The 16107-nt window shown below is 43.2% G+C and overlaps 1 protein-coding gene across 4 annotated transcripts in view; it reads left to right on the top strand.

The window, feature by feature from the left end:
• Nucleotides 1-16107, top strand: part of KIF5C (kinesin family member 5C) — a 164811-nt gene that overhangs the window by 108243 nt on the left and 40461 nt on the right. For all 4 annotated transcript variants that reach the window (XM_090045797.1, XM_090045796.1, XM_090045799.1 and 1 more), the window contains exons 13-15: nucleotides 2689-2757; nucleotides 7526-7732; nucleotides 9889-10035. In XM_090045797.1, the coding sequence (XP_089901923.1) occupies nucleotides 2689-2757; nucleotides 7526-7732; nucleotides 9889-10035 (423 nt within the window). The remainder of the gene's footprint in view (nucleotides 1-2688; nucleotides 2758-7525; nucleotides 7733-9888; nucleotides 10036-16107) is intronic.

Here is a 16107-nt window from a genome sequence, read left to right as displayed (position 1 = left end):
TGGGTGTTTTGATAATTGCTTAAAAATGTTCCTAACATAAAGATGTACTTTACTGGGGGGGCTTCTGAGATGCAAGGGAAATCGTGTAAAAAATTTGCATTGACTTGCTGTCTGCTGATGGCTAAAAGGTCTTGGGCTCAGAAGAGTATGGATGGTTCTATTGGTTTTGTAGCGAGTGAGAATATTAAAGCTTAGACCTATGCCTTCCATTATGCTCTTGGACATGGTATGCCCAGGTATACAACAGTGTTTTCATCTCAATCTTTTGGTATATTCACAAAACATCCATTGAACACTTCGATAAATTGCAGCTTTGGATAACTGCATATTGCAGTGTTTATATCCTGATAACAAAAGGGTTCAACTATCTTTTCATCTCTTCCCCACATAAGGCTGCATAGAACTAATTATATTAATTATTTAAAGAGCTAATTATAGATAGTCTTGGTCAGTTGTACAGTCTGAGACTTATTGCAGGAAGTATGAGAGAATACAATTCAATCAGGTATTCCAATTGTGTGGAATTAGAAGGTCAGCCATTTTCCTATTATATAAAATTTACTTTCATAGTTATAACTCCTGAGAATCTAGACTTTGCATGTACAGTAAATATGAAAACCTATTTTAATGTTGGTGATGAGTTCTGCGTACTGCTTTCTAGCCAACCTAGCCATCAGAATAGAGATACACCAATATATTGGCAACTGGCTTTTTTGCCCAATGTAGTTGATAATGTTACCAATAAATGCTGCATGCAGGAATGGAGCCCAGCAGGTTGGAGAGCAGCATCTGGCCAGTAAGTCTGTGGAGGGGAAGGGGCATGTGGTTGGGGGAGCAGATTGAGGCCCCCACAGTGGAGGACAGGGTGGGGCAGGGGCAGACACTGCCCAGCCAGGGCAGGATGTGGGATGGAGCCACAATTGGCTCATCTGGGAGGTGGGGGAGGGGCACAAGTAGGGGTTAGCTCCTTGCCACACTGCGCACCCCCAGAGGAGGTGCATGGCCCCTGGATTTGTGTGCTGGGTGAGGGTGGACTGCCTGCTGTGGGCTTGGGGCCAGGGGCTGTGCAGGCCTTTTTCCAGCAGGGGGCTGGGTTGGGGTTGCACTTAGGGTGGGTGGGGTTGGGTGGATGGTGGCAGCAGTGGGGAGGGCTATAGGCACCCCAAAATTATCCATAGCCACCCCTCCTGCTGCTGCCACTGCCCAACCCAAGCACAACCCTGGCCCAGCCCCACTGCCTGGAAGAGGCCAGTGCAGCACCTGGCCCCGAGCCTGCAGTGGGCAGCCTGCCCTCACCCCATGCACAAATCCAGGGGGCACATGCCCCCATGCCTCCCCTGGAGGTGTGCACAGTGGTGGGGAGCCGCCCCCCCCATGCCCCCTGGACAAGCTGCCCATGGCTCCATCCTCTGCCCCAGCTGGGCTGCCCCTGTCCCTGTCCATGCCCAACTCCCTCCCTCAACATGAAAGCCTTGATCTGCACCCCCCCACGCCCCTTCTCCCCTACGGACTTCTTGGCTGGATGCTGCTTTCCACACCGCTGTGCTGCATATTGGCTGATGGATTGGTATCGGCTGATATGGCTGGTTAATAATCGGCCATTGGTATCAGTCAAGAAAATCTTTATCGGTGCACTCCAACATCAGAAGTCAATCCGTTGTTTAGGATGCTTATCAGTAACACCCAGAGAATTCCAGTTGGCTTTAATGAGACATAAAAACAGCCACTTTGACCTTGGGAGTTGTTTTAGAAGTAGACATATCCTTTCTCCACAAGAATGGAGGAGACTGACTTCGTCAGTTGCCAGGATTGGCATTAATGTTGAATCCATGTGCCCAAAGAATACATACAGTGGAATTAGACATCTCTCTTTCTGCTTCTGCATTCAGCAACAGCTTCTAACCCCGAGGGTGTTGTCTTAACTAAGAACCTGGAATGCCAATAAAATTGGTTGCCTGGAGATGCAGTAGCCAGACATTGTTTCCTTCAAGGTCTTTGACAGAGAAGGAAAGATGAAAATTTAACAGACAAAATGCCTACATTCCCTGTTTTCATATGACATATTTTTTGTTTGTGTTACTCACAGCTAGTCGTAGTTTTTTTTTAAATTTAATAAGTCTGTCTTCACTTAGAATAGAGCCTACATTTATATTTTATATTTCTATAAAATGTGACATCCAATATGTTTACAGCTAATGAAACATTAGAAAATAAAGTTGTTATAATAGGACTGTTGACAGATCTTTCCCTATAAAATACTTCATATTTAGGGATCTTTTCTGATCTCTTTCAATGTGTGAAGAGAGGAGTTGGATATAGATATATATTCAGAAAAACTTTCAAATGGAATCATCAGCTTTAGCACTGAAGGTATTGTGTTCTCCAGTTATTATAAACTGACAAAAGTTGCAGGTGCAGTTACTTACCATTTCAGTATCATAGTCATGATCTGAGGAAAGCCTGGTTAACTGCATGCTATGATTTTTATTAAAAGACTACTAAATACTTTTGTATTGATATTACCACATACCTCTGTCTTCCAATTCTTCCCCCCTCTTTCCTACTATTTAAACTCTGACTTGCTTTATTTTCTCTGTTGTGGTATTACCATTATATGAATTCTGAAAAAGAAAGACTAAAGGTTTCTAAGCAAAACTACGTATAGAAATATTTTTAATTCCGTTGCAGGATGATGAAATCAACCAGCAGAGCCAGTTGGCTGAGAAACTAAAACAGCAGATGTTGGATCAAGAGGAGGTAAAAAAAAAAAATTATAGTATTAGTTGTACAGCTGCGTGTGTCATATTTACTGGCTAAAATTCATTTGGATGATAATTGCCTGCGTGACGCATGGAATGGTTTAAACTTTAAGTTTGTCTGCTAGAGTTGAAGCCCAGGTAGCTCCATACAGGTATGCCATATTGCTGTCTATTAGGTAGAAGACATCAGTGTAGGAGGTTTACCAGCATTTTTCACTGTTTAAAAACGTTTTTCAAAATGTTCATAACTTCCAAGGTGCCACACCCAGGCAGACATTAGCCAATTGCCTGGTTTCCTTAGGACTATGGACCTTTATAAAATTATAAACACTGGTGAACCTGTATTCAGGCATTACTAAATGATGCACAATTATTTAGTGCAGTGATTCTCAACCAGGGGTACTGCAGCACCCTGGGGTGCCTTGAGATTCTTTTAAGGGTGTCCCATGGTGCTGCTCAATGTTAGCACTATTAGGTGAGCTAACATGATTCACAGGATAAACCCGGTGATTTCAAATAGGAATCCACAGTGTTAAAAACATTCTGCCCCATTGTTTTCTTTCTGAGTTCTTTGCAACAGAAGAACTACTCTATTACTTTTCCATAACCAAAAAATGAGTGAAAACTATGAGTTAGCATTTTTCAGGGCGTGTCTCCAGGGCTGCAGATCTAAAAAGGTTGAGATCCATTGGCCTAGGGAGAAGTGTGTGATTGAAAATTGGATATTCTTGCATTTTCGTTCTGGAGTTACCTCTGATTTTGCTCTGAGGTTTTGGAAAGATCAGTTAATCTCTCTTTATATCAGTGTTTCTTTTGTAAAGGAATCCTTGCCATATGTGATTGAGAGTGAGGCTCCTTACTTCAGTCACAGATATTAAATATATAAATTAATACTGATTTACTAGGTGCTTTGAAGATGTTCAATGCTTCAATAATAAATACTGAATTATTTTTACTGAGTTCCCCAAATGTACCTCTCCTACTTAGAGACTCTGAATAAGCTGGAAGAGAAATTAAAATGTCTTGTAATCAATTAGTCTTGCCATTTTTGCTGTACTTGCTTTTGCAGTTTAACCAACTCTGCAGGTTTCTCATGGATCAAATTCTTTTACTGCATTGTAACCACAGACTAAATGTAATACTACTGTAGTCTAAGCAGTGCATACTGTCGATTTACACCAGTACAACAAAACAGATATTGCCTCTGTGTTATCTTTTTCCTTATTTTTGAGAGTACCTTCTAGTTATGTCTGTATGCAGTTTCTAGCTTTCTTGCTTCACGTATAGAAAACATACCTTGTTTAACTCTGCCTGTACAAGTATTTTGTGAATGGCTCTTCTTTGGTTTAATCTGTTATTCAGAGTAGTTGATATATCACAGTTTTAGACAGGGTCACATACAATTTGATGGGTGAGCGAGGTTGGTCAGATCATCATCGGTGATCGGCTCCATGTGTTCTCCAGTTTGTTTACACTATTCTCATCCCTTTTTAAGGCTTGATTTATTAATCACAGTGAGCTTTTTCTCTACAAATTACTCTTAGCATCTTCACTCATCATAAGTTAGTTCAGATGGTGCTGATTACCTTCACTGAAATAGCTCTATTGTGAGCAATTACTAGTGGCCATTTCATAGCAGAATGACCATATTGAATTTTACCTTTCCATCTGTAGGGAACAAGCAGATGTTTGTCTTCAAATTCTTTACAAAACTTTCTGTAAATTGGGGAATTTTTTCATGTGGGGGAGGGGGAAAGAACAGGAACGAAGGAGGAAGGATCAGAAAAGGCACACGGTTCTGTAACTGGAATTTGGTTTTCACTTTGTCTTGAGTGCTAATCCCTACATTTTTGCTAGACCATACATCTCCAAAAATAAACTTCTTTCCTCTTCCTTTGGTGTAATAGCTGCTAATACAGTTGTAACTATATTCAGAAAATTATCCTCTCCTGGTTGCTAAATAAGGACATCCAAGCATTTTCCCTAGGTACAGAACTGGCTTGTAGTAGAGGCACATATTTTCCGTTTTCAAAACCAGTTTTTGCTCTTTGCAGTGTTTTTTTACCTTTTATTCAGTGGTATTTATTCACTGGTATTTTATGACTCCAAATGAGATGTTCATTAGAAAAAATTGATATTGTGTCTTTTAACTAGAACAGAAAAGGAGTGCAATGATGTTCCAACCATTAGCATCATTTTCTGTTACCCTCCAACCCCCTCACCCACACCCCATAAGACTGATAAGTCATCCTTCCTATTGGGAACTTGAATTTTATTGTCTGAAGCTTAAAAGTTAATACGTCACTTCACAATCATCTTCTCCCACTGTTTCAAAACAGGATCTAGTGCTCTTTGGGTCTAATATCTGCAAATTTTAATTTGCATTCCAAACCTGGCTTCTTTCTACTCATTCCCTATTTCTACAGTTTGTACGTTCCTTACTTCTGCTCTCTTTTCTAATCTTTATTTCTTGAGCTATTTGGAACCATCTACTTCTAGAACTTGCATTACTTGGGAGTTTCCTGTCCTATCATTAGTCCTTGTCTCCCTGTGATTCTTCATTTGCTCGAATTTTGTGGGATATGAGCCTATTTTCAGTGGCCTCTGACAATTTTTGGATTAATCTCAGCCTTGCTGTCTTTATTACTGAAATTCCTGAAGCTAGTGTTGTATCACTTACAAGCTGTACTGAGTTATCTGATAGGGATGGCCATCTGGAGTCCAATGCACTAATCTTGTAATTTCCTCTTCGAAAGAATCAACCCAAAATGTTTAAGGTTTTGTCTTAGTGCATGTAAACTTCACCTGCTTTTTGCTACAGAAATGAGCCAGCTGCTGTCTGCTCCTGCTTGTGATTAGCTCATTGAAATATGTGCTGCAGGGTGGCTGTCTAACTGCTGTTCCCCATAATTAGCCAGGGCACTTATTTCTGGCTGATTAAACTAGCAGATTCATTGCTAATATAAGCCATGTTACAGATAGGATACCTGCTGTTATAATACCCTTTGTACTCCTTTGCCACTGTTTAACTATTTCTTTCTTGCCTACATTTGTAGTGCTACATAGTGGTTTCATAGTGGTTCTGAATCTTGTTAGGAAAACTGGTTCTTCTTTATTAGCACATGGGGGATAGGACTCTGTGTACTAAGCTAAGCCTAAAGGCTTCATAAATTGCTCTGGTCTGCTTTATTTTTTGAATAAGGAGGTGTTAGTGATTTAACTTTTCACATTGCTCCAAGCTTCCTGAGATTGCACTAACTCCTCATTTTTGTATGACTGTATTCACCTCAGATAAATTATGATTTGGACACTGGATTTTGTAAGAAATATGTGATTTCTAATAGACCTTCACCTTCTCTTAAGTTCTTTTTCAGTGTCCAGGGATGTCTGTCTGTGGTTTGGATTTGATGTCAGCCTGAACTTTCTCCGGGCTTGAGAATGAGTGGGTAGGTGACAGAGGGAAGCCCAGTCAGCACTAGCTACATACTACATCATGGGAAAGAAGAGCTGGAAGGGACCTCATGAGGTCATCTAGTCCAGTCTTCTACTCAAGGGTGGGATCATCCCTGACTAAACCATCCCAGCCAAGTGTCTGTCCAACCTGCTCTTGAAACTTACTAGGGATGGAGAGTCTACGACTTCTCTAGGGAACCTGCTCTGCGGAGTGCTGGACCACCCTCATAGTCAGGGTGACCTTTTTTTCTTTTCACTCCAAAGAGTGGCAGTGGAAGGAAGGGCCAGTCACACCTATCAGAGTCTCCGATTCTTGTTGCTTTGATCCTCTGTTCCGGTGGTGCTCCTGCGATCAGGTTACCCCTTAAACAAGAATCTATTTCTTGTCCCTAGGCTTTATACAGTGCTGCTTTTTGCCTTATGTTTTAAAAAATGCACGTTCTGATATAAGTGTGTCACTTTCTAAAAGTGTAACATTAGAGACAAGTGTTGGGAGATGCATTTCAGTTTTTGTTTCTGTTTTATTTTGACACAGTTCTCTTATGGATAATGTAACTTGAAGGTCTTCCTGTGAAAAGTGTATGAAATCTGACTTCTGAAGAATTCTTAATTTTCCTTTATTTTCTTGAGATGGGGTGTAGGAGTAAAAGGAAGTCTATAAAATGGACCATGTTGTAAACCTGACCGTATCTCTTAATGGAGAATAAAGTGAATTAAATGCATTTTTGTAGGGAATTTGGAAACTGTCATAAGTCTGTCAAATCTGTACTCATATAGTTAATCAAGTACTTCTTGTTATTTAAAATTTATTTCTGTAAAAAGGAGCAATATTTTAATAAGATACCTGCCTAAGTTTTCATCTTTCAAATCTCAGATTAAAAGGATCATCACACGTTTGCGTATTGAAATATTCCCCGTAACAAAATGCCACAAGATGTCCCAAGCTATTTTAGACAGCTTTTTGACACCGTTCATTTCAGAGTTTTGACTCTGACATTTCAGTTCTTTGCCCAAGTTGGAGAATTAGATTGAGGGCAGAAAAAAGGCATTTGGAGCTATAACATTTCTCCAACTAAGCTTCTCTGCTTCAATCTTGGACATAATAGGATTTGATTAAGCTTTCTTTTCTATAAGGTTGGGAGCTTTTTTGTTCGTTTGCTTCAGAGCTACATGTACATTGATATTGATATTATTTCTGGTAGAATGGCAAGATTTATTCTCTCTCCTGCAATCACCTGCTGCTCTTTGCATTGTTGAAAACCTTTCAAACTAGTTCTTGGAGCACACCCGTGATATCTGCCATCTGTTTTCAGCTTTTGGCATCCACTAGGAGAGATTACGAGAAGATCCAAGAGGAACTCACTCGTCTTCAGATTGAGAATGAGGCAGCAAAAGATGAGGTGAAAGAGGTCCTTCAGGCCCTGGAGGAACTAGCTGTCAATTATGATCAGAAATCACAGGAAGTAGAGGACAAGACCCGAGCCAATGAGCAGCTAGCTGATGAACTGACACAAAAAACAGTAGGCATATATATTCCTGATTATTCCTCTTTTTTTCATGCAGTTTTTTGTTTGATCAAAAAATAATTCCAGTGGGTATATGTAAAGGTTTTGGAGGTGTCCCAGATACTTGCTAGCAGCACCAATCTGTAAACCTTTTTTTGAAGGCTGTGGTGAAGTGTTTTCCTAGTTTTTATTAAAAAATTGACTAGAGAAATGAAGGTCTGTCTTAATTACAGTTCCCATACTCTGTCACAATTACAACCAGTAATAGCTTTTGTTATGGTGACCACACTCCTTGCATAGAACATGTAAAAAAGGAACGGTAAGTTGTAGGATCAAAGCCTGAGTATAATGTTATTTTAAATTACTGAACTCCTCACTCAGTAAGTGTGTGGAGTTTTTCGGAGGGAGAAAATCTTATGCTGCTTGCCACTTGCTCTCTTTGCTTATCCACTGTGTTCGTGTGCTCTGGATTGCAGAGCTACTGTTACTACAGGCTGGTGAAAACCTTTCTTCTCTCCTCCCTCACAGAGTTTGGAATAATCAGAATTTTGACATTTACCATCTGAATATAACACAGATCTTTCTTTCCCCGAGTTCTCTGCGGGACTGGAGATAACATTGGCATTGGGGAATGATTCAAGAGTGCAAATATTATCACAACCTCACTGTAATCATTCACCTCTTAATTTCTTTCTCTGCAATGCATAGTTAGACTCCTTGGATGTAATCAGAATGAATCAGGTCTAGCTTAGCCAGTTTACAACAACTCCAAGTTTAGATTTGTTTTTAGCTGGATAGATGCTGGAGCAGCTGTAACTCGAGTCAGCTTGGGTCATAGTCTCACTCCAATTTTTCTTCATTTATAATCAATAGTATCATATTGATTTTGTGGTACTAACATGTTCAATGTTGGATTAATATTACATTTAATAGATTTACTATTAGAGCATTCATTGTTTGTTTTCCTATACTATTTACTGTAAGGTGTATTAACAGTCTGCTGAGTACATAGGGGATACGGAGGGGCAGTTAGATAGAAGGTACTGCTGTATAAATGCAGTGAAAAAATGCATTGAGGGAAGTGTCATCTTAAATGTAAAGAGAAACATTTTATAAAAGGAAGTCTGTATTTGCTAGTCAGTATCACTGTGAGTTGTTTGGTAATAGATAAAAGGACAGGTCCTAAAGATCCTTAAAAAAATTAAATACTAAAGTTAATTTTCCCATAGTGTTGTTTGGATGCATGACAGGCCACACTATATAAATCGCATCCATGTAGTTTTCTCTGGACTATGTACTGAGGACCTGAAGGGAGGTGGGGTGGAATGAGACAGTTGAAATAAAGAAATACATTTGGCTCTTACCAAGTCCTTTCTGCCTAAGTAACAGTCCTGAAGAAAAGAATCCTATCTGAAAGGGAGATGAGTAGGCTTATTAGCTCTTGATATATCCTTATTTGTGAATCCTGTTGGCAAAAGGATGTTATTGTTCTCATGTCTGCCTTCATGGTACTTAGCGCAAGGATGAGATTTTTCTCTATCCAATTCAGTACGGCAAAAATATTGTAAGAAAACATTATGGAAAGAAGAACTCTGATAATTATATATATGTTATACATAATGCTGCCTGTCATGCATATAAATAGATGCACACCTGTCACCCTGATTAATATTCTTGGATATGTATAACACTAACGAGGCTCATTTTAATTAGATTAATGTACTTAAAAAACTTAAAGCGACCTTGTTAGCAAAGAAGTAAGATCTGTCTTTTAAAAAAGGATTATATAAAGGAATTCTATGCTTCAAGACGAAAGGTAAGAATATGTTTAATCATATGAAATGTGGCTGTCGCACTCTACATGAGTTTTGGTAAGGTTAAAAGAAATTATCTTGTAATCTGAAAGTCATAATTGGACAGCCTGCACCCAAGGAATGACACTCGAACATTGCTGAAGCAGGGGAAAATGACATGACAGTTATGTTACTGCTTACGGGGAGACATGAATGTAACAGTCAAAACCTGTTTTGGCTGTTGAAGTAAGAAAAGTGGCATGGGTAGGTGCCTTCTACTTTGAGAATCAGTTATCAGTTTTTGGAAATGGTATCTGTTGTTTGGTTTGATAGGAATTGGAGGACAGGAGGGTAACTTTGTCCCTCGATCTTTTCCAGACGGCTTTGACCGCCACCCAGAAAGAGCTGGGTCAGTTGCAGGAACTGAGCAATCATCAGAAAAAAAGAGCTACGGAAATATTGAACTTGCTGCTTAAAGATCTGGGAGAGATTGGGGGAATCATTGGTACCAATGATGTGAAAACGGTAAGCCATCTTTTTTGTAGTACTTTTGGTTTGTAAAAATGTAAAGGTTGTTGTAGCGCATCAAACTCTAAGCCTTTTACCTCTGAAATGAAAATGTTATGCCTATTTGGAACACCAAATGTAAAATGTTTTATTTTTTCTTAGTATACATTTGTCTAAACCATAAAACGACATGCAGCTTGGCAAAATCTATAATGAGGAACATTTATATTCATGAAATATTTGTTTTAACAACTCTCCAGCAGATCAGGACAGAGGCAGGTGAAGGAAAAATGCTTATCTGTACAACGGCTTTTCACAGAAACAATGAAGACCAAATTGATCACTAGCTTATAGGTAATAAGTGGCACAGGCTTAAGGCTGTCACCTTCCAGTGCTGTTGAATTGTGCCGGTCACCACATAAATGTCTGCAAGACAGTTTCATGAGCCAATAGTCAGGGATAGAGACAGATCTGCAAATGATTCCCTCTCCTTTGGTGTACAAAAGTGAGAATTAACAATTGCCACTGCCTTGGAGAAACCTGGATATAATGTTTCTGGTGATACCTGAAAACTTCAACTAATCAGTGCTTTGGTATTTGCCTGCTGGCTTGCTCTGCTGAATGCAGATAGGGGCCCAGCTTTCCACCTATGCTTCCTTTACCTGCAGCTGAAGTAAATTCCAACTAGTGGGAAATGTATTTTAATGCTGTTGGCTAAACTGTGTATCAATTAAGTAAACTGTTCATTTTAGTTGATTGCATGGCCTTGCAGCTTCCCCAACAGCACTGATTGCAAAAGTTTTCTGTTTGCCTGTTTGAAATTAAATGTTGGTAGAACATCGTGGTGAGTTTGCTTAAGACTCACTATTTCCAGGGAGTTTTGAATATTGTATTTACCCTGTAACATGTCCTTGCCAGTGAATTTTCTCCTTTTTGGCTTCACTTTTGAATATTGGATATGTTGTCTTACTTTTCGAAACTCTTTCCATGCCTCAAAAACTAAAAAGCACATCCAGCTGAATACCCTGTCTATGATTTGCTCCTGGGACTGGTTCTGACTTGTTGAGCACCATTATGTCCTGCTAAACTCTGTGGAATTCGCGAGCACCCTGGTCCGTTCCATTTGGCAGTATGTTTCTTAGGACACATAACGTCTCTGTATTTCCATGCCCATGAACAGTTTGATGTTCTAAACTGTGAAAGGGAATGAAAGTCCATGCAGGATAAGGGATGCTTTGGTTAACACACAGTGAGAAAACAGGGTTTCTGGAATTCTGCTGTGTATTAGATTCCCCAGGTTCTGAATGTACGTTGGCAATTGCTGTTAACTTCTGTGATAATCCCAGCAACCCTCGGGTGCTTTCAAATATGTGCCAGTGTTTTAAAAGGACAATATTTTAAATCAACAAACTGCATTCCACTTGGTGGCTGATGCAAGCCACCAATAAGCCTCATATTCAGAGGGTTTATACAAGGCCAGAGGGAACTCTGCCCAAGTTAGTGTGATTTTATTTGGATGCTTTTTAATGTGGTATTAGCATAAGAGTGAATCTTTCATTTAGATGTTACAGCAACCCCTGGTGGCCACACTATAGAGGAAGTTTTCAGAGAGAAGTATTTGGAAATAAAAGCCTATCGTTTTGTTCAGGGTTTTATATCAAGTAAGATACTAAGGCTTTACACAACAGCTTTCAGGTCAAATAAGGCACAACTGAAGGGACCTTTAAAATGATACAGACTATGAAGTTCAGCCAGGAGGTAATTAGTAGCTTCTCCAGAATGTGTCTTAATTTCAGAATGAGTTGGATTTTGGAGGCAGGTGACCTCTTTATGCTCTTGTGAGAAGGTATTGGAAGGGCTTAGCCTCTCAGTGGCCATGCTGAGAGGAATGTGAAGCCCTTTGAGATGCTGTGACCCACATATTTGCCCTTGCATAGTCTGTATTGCTTGCCAGTGGGTAGCTGAAGGGGAATCAGAAAGAGAATCGAGGGAGATATAGAAAAGAATACAGCACAGTCTTGGAACAGATAGGGAAGAAAAGTGCCTACCTAGAAGTATACATACTTGAAGAAAAGGGGTTTATATACTTCTTTTCAGGTGAGAATTGTAGGCCAAAGCTGTCACTTGCCAGTGGCCTCAGATGGAGAATGGTTCATAAAGGTGGGTTTCCCCCCCCATGAATGCTATGGATAAGCTTGCCTTTGGCTTCATTAAAGAAGGGAAGGTTCACTGTTGTTCTAATATCATAATATCATAGGAAAGCGCCTCTAAAACAGGTCATTGCAATTAAATCTGGTGCTCTTAATCATTCTCAGCTTCAGTGTTGAGCAGGGATCCTGGTTTTCTCTGTTTAAAGTCCCAAATTCCCTTATTAAAACCCCCCAAAATCCACATTTTCCTACAATTAAAATGAAATGCTACTATATTTACAGGGATAAGTTGAACACGGTATTTTATTGATATATTTACAATTTTAATAATTTTGGAAGCCTACCAGCGCCTCAGTCATTATAATAAAAGAAATCCTAAATACCTATATATTTTGGCATTTGATTTTGGTTTTTTAATCATGAAAAATCAGAGCTTCCCATGCTTTCTTCATTCACCAGGACACAGGTCCAGCTGTGCCTGTCCCTTCTGCTGTTTTGTGGCACTGAGCAGCCCTGATATGCTGATGCTTCACACTCCCAAAGCACAGCTTCCCCAGACCTGCTGGTGCTCCTCACTCCTGACCCACAGTCCCCTGGCCCTTCTGGTGCCCCTCACTCCCAACCCTCAGCCCGCAGCCCTGCCGGAGGGGGCCCTCAGCTGCCCCCAGCCCCTCTTGGCCTCACGTGAACTCAAAGGACTCCAACAGGGGACAGAGGTGGGGATCCTTTGGGGGTGGTGGGGAGCTGCATGGCCAGGCAACTGGGGACCACTGCCCATGTGCTTAGTGGCAGAGGTGGCCACATGAAGCCAGGAGATGCCCACATAAGGGAGGGCCATGGCCAGGCTGCATAGCACAGCACAGGAGCTCCAGCCCAGGGCCATAGGCATCCTCTCCTCCTCCCTCCAGCCTGCGCTGGGGCTAGACTTGCTCTGCCACCGCCTGCACAAGCAGGAGCCACCGCAGCTCTGACGGGCCAAACAGACTGCTTGGAGCTCCTCCTCCTCGTTTAGGTGCCCACAGCATGTCCCGGGCCAGGGCTTCACGCTGCTATGCTGATCCTTCCCACCATGCCCCAGCCCCAGCTGCAGCTGGTGGTGTAGGGCAGTGTGTGTTGTCCCGGCCACTGCCTGTGCCACGAAGCTCCCTGCTGCCCCTGAAGGACCCCCACCCTCCTGCCCTCTTCCTCTGCTGGGGAGCTGGGCTTGCTGGTGGCACTGAGCACTGCCTCAGCCCCCCCCCCCCCGCCCACCTGGACTCCTTTCCTCAGGGCCAGCACGCACCCCTATTCCCCCCCATGCACACGTGCACACACACACACACACCCCGAACAGCCCCTAATCCCTAGCCCAACCCTCTTTAAAGGAGACCTTCCACATTTTTCTGCAGCAAACGAAAACCTGGATCCCTGATGTTGAGCCTGCAAATAAATGGGTTGTAACCAGAGTATGGGGCTTAATTGTTGGGTACTCCTTTTTGTCAGTCAAGAGTCTGAGAACTTGAGCGATTCAGCATTTCAGGTTGTGGATATGAAAAACTCCAAACTGTTAAATCTATCATTTGAGTTCTGGTATGTGTCATAGTTTCATAGTTTCTAGGGTTGGAAGGGACCTGAGCAGATCATCTAGTCCGACCCCCTGCCATGGCAGGAAAGAATACTGGGGTCAAACGACCCCAGCAAGATGTTCATCTAACCTCCTCTTAAACACCCCCAGGGTAGGAGCCTGCACCACTGCTCTTGGAAGTTGGTTCCAGACCCTAGCCGCCCTGACCGTGAAGTAGCGCCTCCTGATATCTAACCTAAACTTACCCTCTGCCAGCTTGTGATTGTTATTCCTGGTCACTCCTGGCGGTGCTCAGGGGAACAGTGACTCCCCCAATGCCTGCTGATCCCCCCTGACTAGTTTATAACAGGCCACAAGATCCCCCCTCAGCCTTCTCTTTTGGAGGCTGAACAGGTTCAGGTCCCGTAGCCTCTTCTCATAGGGCCTGCCCTGTTGTCCCCTGATCATACGAGTGGCCCTCCTCTGGACCCTCTCCATGCTGTCCACATCCCTCTTGAAGTGCGGCGCCCAGAACTGGACGCAGTACTCCAACTGCGGCCTGACCAGTGCCGCATAGAGGGGGAGGATCACCTCCTTGGACCTGCTCGAGATGCATCTGTGGATGCATGACAAGGTGCGGTTAGCCTTCCTTACTGCCTCCCCACACTGCCGGCCCATGTTCATCTTGGAGTCAGTGATGATCCTAAGATCCTTTTCCACCTCCATGCTGACAAGAGGGGAGTTCCCTAACTTGTAGGTATGGTGCCGGTTGTTCCTCCCGAGGTGCATCACCTTGCACTTGTCTGTGTTGAAACCCATCCTATTCTTGTCCGCCCACCCTTGTAACTTGTCTAGGTCTGATTGTAGCCTGTTGCATCCTTCCAGCGTGCCCACATCCCCCAACATCTTATTGTCATCAGCAAATTTGAACAGGGTGCTTTTTACCCCCTCGTCCAAATCACTGATGAAGATGTTGAACAGTGCAGGCCCGAGGACCGAGCCCTGCGGAACCCCACTGCCTACGTCCTTCCAGGTTGAGAAGGACCCATCCACTACCACCCTCTGGGTGCAGCCCTCCAGCCAGTTGGCGACCCACTTGACTGTGTGGGTGTCTACACCACAGCCCCCCAGTTTCTTAATGAGAACGGGGTGAGAGACAGTGTCGAAAGCCTTCCGGAAGTCCAGGAAGATTATATCCACTGCTACGCCTGCATCTAATGATCTGGTAATCTGATCATAGAAGGCCACCAGGTTGGTTTGATAGGACCTGCCACTGATGAACCCGTGTTGGTTGCCCCTAAGCATGCAGTCTCCTGCTGGCCCCTCCTGGATGTGTGCCAGCATAATTTTCTCGAACAGCTTGCCTAGGATTGAGGTGAAACTAATCGGCCTATAGTTTCCCAGGTCCTCCTTCCTGCCTTTTTTGAAGATGGGGACCACGTTGGCCCTCTTCCAGTCCTCTGGTACCTCACCAGAGCACCACGAGTGCTCGTAAAGCTGTGCCAGGGGACTTGCAATGACCTTGGCCAGTTCCTTTAGAACTCTAGGGTGGAGATCGTCCGGACCGGCTGACTTGAATATGTCCAACCCCTCCAGAAGCTCCCTAACTAAATCCTCACTAACCCGTGGCCCAGGTGTGCCTCCCCCGGGTCCCGGGGGGGAGGGGGCCCAGCAGGGTGGTGGCTGTTCTGGTCCCTACTTAGGAAGATGGAGGCAAAGAAATAGTTAAACATGTTAGCTTTGCCGTCTGGTGTGACGACCAAGTTACCCATGTTGTCCTGCAAGGGCCCCACATTACCCGGGACCTTCTTTTTACCCCCTGTGTATTTAAAAAAGGACTTCTTATTGTCCTTAATCTGGGAAGCTAGTCCTAGTTCCATCTCTGCCTTGACCTTCCTGACTGCCCCCCTACATCCCTGAGCAACTGCAGTATAGTCATCCCTGGTGATGTCCCCTTCTTTCCATTGGGTGTACGCCTCCCTTTTAGCAAGGAGACATTCCTGGATGCTTTTGGTGAGCCACGGGGGCTTGTGTGCTCTCCTGCTCCCTTTGATCCTCGTTGGGATTACCTTCCTTTGGGCTTGGAGGATCGTCTCCATAAGGAGTGACCACTCTCCTTGGACACCTGGCTCCCCTCCCCTCCAGGACCTCAGCACTTCTCCAACTATCCTCCTTAGCTCGTTGAAGTTTGCCCTCCTAAAATCTAGGGCTGCTGCCTTACTGCATGCCTTTGCCACCTTACGCTGGATGGTGAATTCCAGCAGGCGATGATCGCTGTCACCCAGGTGGTCGAGCACCCGCAGCCCCCTCACCAGGTCATCACCCGTGGCCAGCACTATGTCCAACAAGGCATCTCCCCTGGTGGGGCTGTGCACCTCCTGGGTTAGATGGAGGTCG

This window comes from Crocodylus siamensis, chromosome 4 (assembly GCF_052110815.1).
Source record: "Crocodylus siamensis isolate JL-2025a chromosome 4, ASM5211081v1, whole genome shotgun sequence".
Lineage (NCBI taxonomy): Eukaryota > Metazoa > Chordata > Crocodylia > Crocodylidae > Crocodylus > Crocodylus siamensis.
Note: the sequence above shows the minus strand (reverse complement) of the source record. Positions and strands in the feature narration are given on the sequence as shown.